Here is a 7,500-nt window from a genome sequence, read left to right as displayed (position 1 = left end):
AGATTGGTGCGTACACCTAAAACGTCATTACGTCATAACGTCAAAACACGTCATTCACTCAGCACGAAGTTCACTTCTTTTATTACTAAAATTATTATTATTTCTACAGCTACAAATACAAATGATAAAATTATACCATACACTAAGTACAGTATTAAAAAATACTTTGTATATAAATATACTTAAACTCAAAATACGTATTAGCTTAACCGGAAGTGCCCACTTTGTTAATTATTCGTTATTACGCGAAAAATACAGTTTATAAAAAATATAGAGTAGGTATAATACAAAGCAAAGAACTATTATTTTTTCCACATTTCCATATTATTTTGAATATTTTTTAAAGAGAAGTTAGAAATTTTGTGTATATATTTTAAACTAAAACATGAATTTCGTTTAACCGGAAACTCACACTTTTAAACACGCGACACTTCCTGCATTCAACCGGAAGTTCACACACCTTTTTTTTTTTTTTTTTTTTTTTTTTTTTTTTAATGATACACGCTACGGATGAACAGCGTAATTTTAATAAATAAAAAAATAAATAAATGTTCTCACAATCACAAAACGTTGATTGCTGAAATTCTTACAAGTTTTTTTTTTGTACTGGAACTTTTCTTTTAAAAAGTAAATTTATTTATGCAAATGAGGCTTCGTATAATTAAATATGTATACATATGAATCCTTAATCCGATTCAGTAATTAAACCAAAAATCTTTAAACGTTTTGCCCAGTATAAAGATGAGATTAAAAGCTTGCCTGAGGTTTTTATGGCCAGCGTCAGCAGTGTGAAATATGAGAGAATTAATTACAGTCAGATTCATTAATACAGAAAAATGCTTCATAACGTCTGCAGAAATTCCGCTGTACAGTCCAGACCCGAGCTGGTCTTCTGCTGCTGTAGCTCATCCACCTCAAGGTTTGATGTGTTGTGTGTTCTGAGATGCTTTTCTGCTCACCACGGTTGTAACGAGTGATTATTTGAGTTAGACTTACTGTCAGCTCAGTCTGCTCATTCTCCTCTGATCTCTCATCAACAAGGTGTTTCAGCCTGCAGACCCTCCACTTACAGGATGTTTTTTTGTTTTTTCACACCATTCTGTGTAAACTCTAGAGACAGTTGTGTGTGAAAATTCCAGGAGATCAGCAGATTCTGAAAAACTCAAACCAGCCCATCGGACACCAACAACCATGCCACAGTTAAAGTCACAGAGATCACACTTTTTCTTCATTCTGATGTTTGATGTGAACATTAACTGAAGCTCTTGACCTGCATCTGCATGAGTTTATGCATTGTGCTGCTGCCACCTGATTGGCTGATTATATAACTGCATGGATGTACAGGTGTTCCTAATAAAGTGGACAGTGAGGGTGTATAAACATTCTGGTTGTTACAGTTCCTCTGTAGCTGATGTGATGAACTGCACCGTGTGGTTACGCTGCTCGAGGAACCTGTAAGAACCTGAAAGTAGCTCCAGTATAAATGACCTCAGGACCAGCTGGATAAAGTAACTACAGAAATGGCCAAGAAGAGGGAACTAAGATTTACAGAAAGGTTTAGTGTCATCCGTCTGCACAAAGAAGGTCACTCTGTTCACCACATCAGCAAAAAGATAAAACTCCTTTTCTCCACAAAATTCAAATTTTATTTTATTTGTCATGTGCAAAATAAGAAAATATCGAAAAATATTAAATATAAAGAAAAATATATACATAAAATAATATATATATAAAGAAAAATATTAAAAATAAATAAAAAATAAAAAATAAAAAAATGGATATATCATAAAAACATTAAAAGATGAAGGACTTGTGAATGAAAACAGAAAAAGTACAGGCTTAATTCTGAATAAAGTCGAGAAAAAGAGGTGAGAAACAGTAAAGCAGCAGAAATAATAAATTTACAAAAGCACATGGACAGAAAGATGAAGAAAGAAGGAAGTTCTGCGAAACGAAGGATGGGAAACTGAACACTAAACACTGGAACAGTGGTCTTTAATGAAGACAAAACTGAGTGTCCAAATACTTTTTTGTGGAATTATGATCAGTAGATCTATTATTTTTTATTTTAAAGCATAATCTGTGCTTTGGGAAATGTTGAAAAGTGGGATTGTGGGATTGTTCTTTAAAATTAATGCCTCTTGGTTTGAGATGATGTTTTTAAATGCAGTGAAATTCATTTGTAAGTGAAGTTTAAATACTTTTTGGAGCCTCTGTGTGTGTAGTGTTTGTGTATACAGTATATAATATATATAATATAAATATAAATATAAATATGTATAGGATAAAAACTGCATAAGCAGCACCAGGATGACTTTAAGAGTAAACCAGTGCAAAGTTGACATTTATGATACAGTAAAGTTAGGGATTAAAGGTATTACAGTAAGACATTTGGGGTGTTTTGTGGTAATAAAGCAGTGCTAGTGAACATTAAAGCATCAGTTACACAATAATGGTTGTTTATGTGGAAATGGATCATCCCACTGTTCGGTATAATGGGGGGGAGGGGCATTAAAACATTAGAAACACTCGGGAAATCTTCCAAAAATGTTCATTTATCACACATTTTATCATTTTAATTTGAAATATAACTAAAGTAATTAAGTTTGTAACTCGCTTTGTGTTTGTTTACTCATTTTTTCGCAGCTTTACTGCGCCGTTGCTTGTTGCCATGGAAACGGATGGTACCACTGCTCAGGGGAATAGGGGAGCACTTCCTGCTTCGCACTTTCTCTAAAACACTTCAAAGCACATAAAGATTGTGATCTGTTCACTCTGGCGATACAGATTGTGCTCTTATTCTTTATTACATATTTATTTATCATTTAAATATGTTTTGTGATCATATCGCTGCTCTAAAACCGGTGACTGTGCGACATTAAAGCGCCCTCTAGCGGTTCATCTGAGCATTACTGAGGCTTTTGTTTTTCTGCGATTAAAATAATATGAAACGGTATAAACAGCTGTTTTTATGCAAATCAGCGATGAATAAAGATGCAGATGTGATGTTTTCTCACAATATTATCCGTAAAGACTTAATATTATTATATCATAATATTATTTATCTAAAAAAAAACTCAGTGTAAATCCACATCCAGCGTCCGAATCTAATATCAACCACCAGAGGGCGCAGTGAACACACACACACACACACACACACACACACACACACACACACTCACACACGCACACACACTCACAGGGAGGAGGCAGGAGGTTTTATCTCGCTGCTGAAGAGAAGGATGGCAGCTCAGGGTAAGAGACTGACTTTATAAACTTTATAAATGAGGTTAAATCTGCAGAGATGAAAGTGTGTGTGTGTGTGTGTGTGTGTGTGTGATCTTTCTGCTCTGTGCTCCTTGGACCTAGTGGTGATTTACACTCATCTTTAATTTAATTTAATTTAAAGCTGTTCAGTTTTAAATGCACACTGATCTTTATTTTAAAAAAGAGTGAAGTTTTTATTTGCATTAACACGAACATGCGTGTGTGTGTGTGTGTGTGTGTGTGTGTGTGTGTGTGATATAAAAGTAAAAGTACACTTTTAGAGAACAGAGCTGCTGAAGTGTGTGTTTGTGTGAGGGGAAGAGGATGGAAATGGTTTGTGTGTGAGATCATGGATATGAATATAACAGTGCTGAAGCCTGGAGCAGGAATTATTGACTTATTTCTTTATCTGTTGGTTTATTAAGCGAGAAAACCAGTAAAGAGCTCATCTGTCTCATCTCACACCAACATCAGCCCAGATGTGGTACTGATACAAACAGCATTTAATTTAAAAAACATTTAAAAGCAGGTTGAAGCGCTGACCTCTGACCTTCCTGTACTGTTATTGCAAAGTCAGTAGATAATGAAGGTGTTTCCTCAAACAGTTAATTCCAGTGTAGTTTAATGTGTTTCTGCTCATTAACACACTTTCATCAGGAGGAAGGTGTGTGTGTGTGTGTGTGTGTGTTTATGAAGAGTAAATGAGATTTATAAAGCCATAAACTCATAAGTAATAAATAAATCAAACACTTGAAGCTGTGCTGTTAAAGAAAAATAATGATGTGATGAAGAAGAGATACGGTTAAAGTTGATTATTTTCCTCTAACAGCACGTCCCCAAGTGTTTTATTCCTCTTACACCACAGCAACTTACCAACAATCATAACTTTTTAGTTATTAAAGGAACATGTTCTTTTTTTCTTTTACCGTTACATTAAAGTTTGCAAAACAAGTTCTCACTTACGTTATAGCAGCTATAAACACTCGTTCCCTCATCAGCCTCTCTTTATTCTCTCTCTTCAACTTAATAAGAGAGAAATAAACGCAGCTTGTTCCGCATGTTACTGAGAAACCGCAAAGAAGCGTAAACTCCTCTGTCCTGAAGACGTCGGAAAACTTACAGTTCCAGCTTTCCCTCTGACTGTTACAAAGCGCTGACACTGGAGACTCCTTCCATCAGCGTTACATAAAGAACGATTTCAACGATTACAAACATGTTCTTTTTACATTTATTATCAGTGGAGCGTCCGCTGTACACGTCCCTGTGAATGAGCTGTTACTATAGAAACGAGAACGTATCAGAACGAGCGCATTAATATAAACCTGCGATTTATATTCTAACATTTAACGCTCGAGACGTGTTTCTGTTTCAGCAAGGGTGTTGGTTCATTCCACTCGCTATTGTTTACATCAGGAAACCTGCTGTCACGGATACAGTGGAGGAGGAAACACACACACACACACACACACACACACACACACACACAGTGCTGAGGTGGAGAGAGAACAAAGTACAGCACCTTTATCAGCTGTAAAGACCAGCTCCAGCTCCACGGCTCGGACAATACTATTCTACAAATATTATAATAATATTCTACAAAGAATATTGTGAATAGAAATCTGAATAGTTATATACAATATTAAAACTAAAATAATAAACACTGTTCCATGGTGTAGTGCGTCTCTGTAGTAGTACATTTAGTCACATATATTAAAAACCACAGTTTTATATTAATGCACTCGTTCCGATACGTTATCGTTTCTATAGCAACAGCTCATTCACAGAGACATGTACAGCACATGCTCCACTGATAATAAACAGATTTTAAAATGTGTGTAATCGTTGATGTGGTGAAGTTTTCTGTAAGGAGAAATGTGTTTATGTAACACTGATGGAAGGAGTCTCCAGTGTCAGCGCTTTGTAACAGTCAGAGGTAAAGCTGGAACTGTAAGTTTTCCGACATCTTCAGGACAGAGGAGTTTACGCGAGTTTTTGCGGTTTCTCTGTAACATGACAAGCTGCGTTTTTTTATCTTATTAAGTTGAAGAGAGAGAATAAAGAGGCTGATGAGGGAACGAGTGTTTATAGCTGCTATAACGTAAGTGACAACAGGAACTCACTCGTCTCATGAACATTAAATTGATCTATAAATGGGTTAAAAGTATGACGTTTCATTTTTTAATAAATAAAACATTGTAATTGTTGGTAAATTACTGTGGTGTAAGAGGAATAAAACACTCGGGGACGTGCTGTTCGAGGAGAATAATCAGCGTCTGTGAGGTAACAGTAACTCCGCTTCATCACACCATCCTGCTGTTGTTTTACACTTATATAGTCTTTCTATAAATAATTTCTTTTTCCTTTGTTTAGAGTTAAATTGTTTTTTTTAAGCACAACTTTAATGAATAATGCTATAAAGATGATATTATTATTATTATTATTATTATTATTATTATTATCTGTAAACTGATCTGTTTTTCTTTAGGATTGACTCCGAATCCCAAACTCACATCATCACCTCGGCAAAACGTGAATCAAACCACGAGAGAGCTGAAACCGTGGCAGCGTGTCCACACGCCGGGGAATTGCTGAAGCTTCAGGATCAACAACACCGGAGAGAAAAACACGCCATCATCCTGCACTGCAGCTACCAGGCTAATGGAGCTAACAGGTAATGGAAGCTACTAGCCTCCAGTTTAGCATGATGTTCTTTCGTCCAACATGGAGGAAACTAAAACACACACTGTCAGCGTAAACATCTACAACACATTAGCGTTACACACTCAGGAAAGTTGTCTTTGTGTAGAAGAGTCTCCTTCTGACTGTCGCTGTAACGATTCTTCTCTTCATTGAGCTTCTAGAACATTTCAGGACTAAAGTAGATTTACATATCAAAGAGGATTCAAATGCCAAGGAATATCTAAAGAACCCTTGAGGAACCCACATTAGGACCAAAATGGAGCTCGCTACCGAGTATGAAAGTGTAACTTTGTGTTTCTGTTGTAGGACTCGTTTGTCTCGGTGGACTCCTGTCTGTCCTCTGTGTTGCGTCCGGATCTGAGGGACGGGTCGACAGGTGCGAGTGTCCATCAGCCACCATGACGGATCACTTTCCTTCCCATTTCTCCAACGAGACCTGCTGTCTGAACTTCAGTGGATCTTCATTTCCACGTGTCTCGTGGGCCGCATTAAGATCCATGCCCAACCTTCAGATCCTGGATTTGTCCTTTTGTAACGTCACACGGATCCATGACACGGCTGCGGGTTCCACTCCTGCTTCCCTACGAGAGATTTATTTAAACCAGAACCAGCTGAAATTCCTTCCTCGAGACTTCCTTGCTGATGCTGTCGGTTTGGAGGTGCTGGATTTGGAGCAGAACTTTCTGGAGGAACTTCCTTTCCATTTCCTAAAGAATGCTGAAAATCTGCAAGTTCTGATTCTTAGTGGAAATCGTTTGGAATCACTTCCTGCCTCCGTCCTCAAACTTCCCGTCCAGCAGATGAATCTATTGGGAAATCCGTGGACATGCTCTTGCTCTTTCGTGGAGGATTTTCACTCTGCTAATCAAGGCAACTCCAGCAGGTTGCAGGACATCGTGGGTAACCTGACATGTTCCTCTCCTGAAAGCCTTTCAGGCAGGACGGTTTGGTCCGTCCACATCGATGACGTTTGTCGTCTTTCAGGTCTGAATGCTCTCTTCATCCTGCTTCCGCTCCTCCTCCTCATTGTCCTGATGCTCTGCTGGTGCTGCGGGAGGAAAGAGGAGAAGAAAGACTCACCGAAATTTGGGACAATGCGTATGAAGAACGGAGATTTAAGCAGCGAGAGTGCAAAGGACAGCATGTTGAAGAACCAGCTGATGTTCAGACCTTCCTCAGCTCTTCTGGGCAGCACGAGGGACATCTACGAGGAAGTGGAGGTCAAACTGGGGTCAGTGGACTCCCTGGGACCTCCACCGTCCACCTCATCTGGTAAGGAGGAGAACCAGGAACTGGACAGTAAGCAGGATTTAGAGACGGTGAGTGTGAGTGAGGTGATGAGGGACTCAGCAGATCGAGAGAAAGCCTACATGACTCAGTCCACTAAATACTACAGCCTGGTTCCAGGGCTGGAAATCGACGACTCGGACCACGGCGAATACGAGAGCGTGGATCTGTCATGAAGTTCCGTTTTCACTACTGGACAATTCCAGTCTGTTTAAATAACCTCGAGTGGACAGTGAGAATGATGGA

At 38.3% G+C, this 7,500-nt stretch overlaps 1 protein-coding gene across 2 annotated transcripts in view; it reads left to right on the top strand.

Moving 5' to 3' along the window:
- Positions 1-3,132: 3,132 nt before the first annotated feature.
- si:ch211-106k21.5 (leucine-rich repeat, immunoglobulin-like domain and transmembrane domain-containing protein 1) overlaps positions 3,133-7,500 on the top strand; it is a 6,660-nt gene continuing 2,292 nt past the window's right edge. For both annotated transcript variants that reach the window (XR_003402540.3, XM_026910643.3), the window contains exons 1-3: positions 3,133-3,255; positions 5,753-5,938; positions 6,274-7,500. The exon at positions 6,274-7,500 is cut by the window's right edge. Coding sequence is in view for 1 of the 2 variants with exons in the window: in XM_026910643.3 (XP_026766444.1) it covers positions 5,926-5,938; positions 6,274-7,430 (1,170 nt within the window). In the remaining variant the exon portion in view is untranslated. The remainder of the gene's footprint in view (positions 3,256-5,752; positions 5,939-6,273) is intronic.

Source organism: Pangasianodon hypophthalmus, chromosome 14 (genome assembly GCF_027358585.1).
Source record: "Pangasianodon hypophthalmus isolate fPanHyp1 chromosome 14, fPanHyp1.pri, whole genome shotgun sequence".
Classification (NCBI taxonomy): domain Eukaryota; kingdom Metazoa; phylum Chordata; class Actinopteri; order Siluriformes; family Pangasiidae; genus Pangasianodon; species Pangasianodon hypophthalmus.
This window is presented reverse-complemented; position numbering and strand designations above follow the sequence as displayed.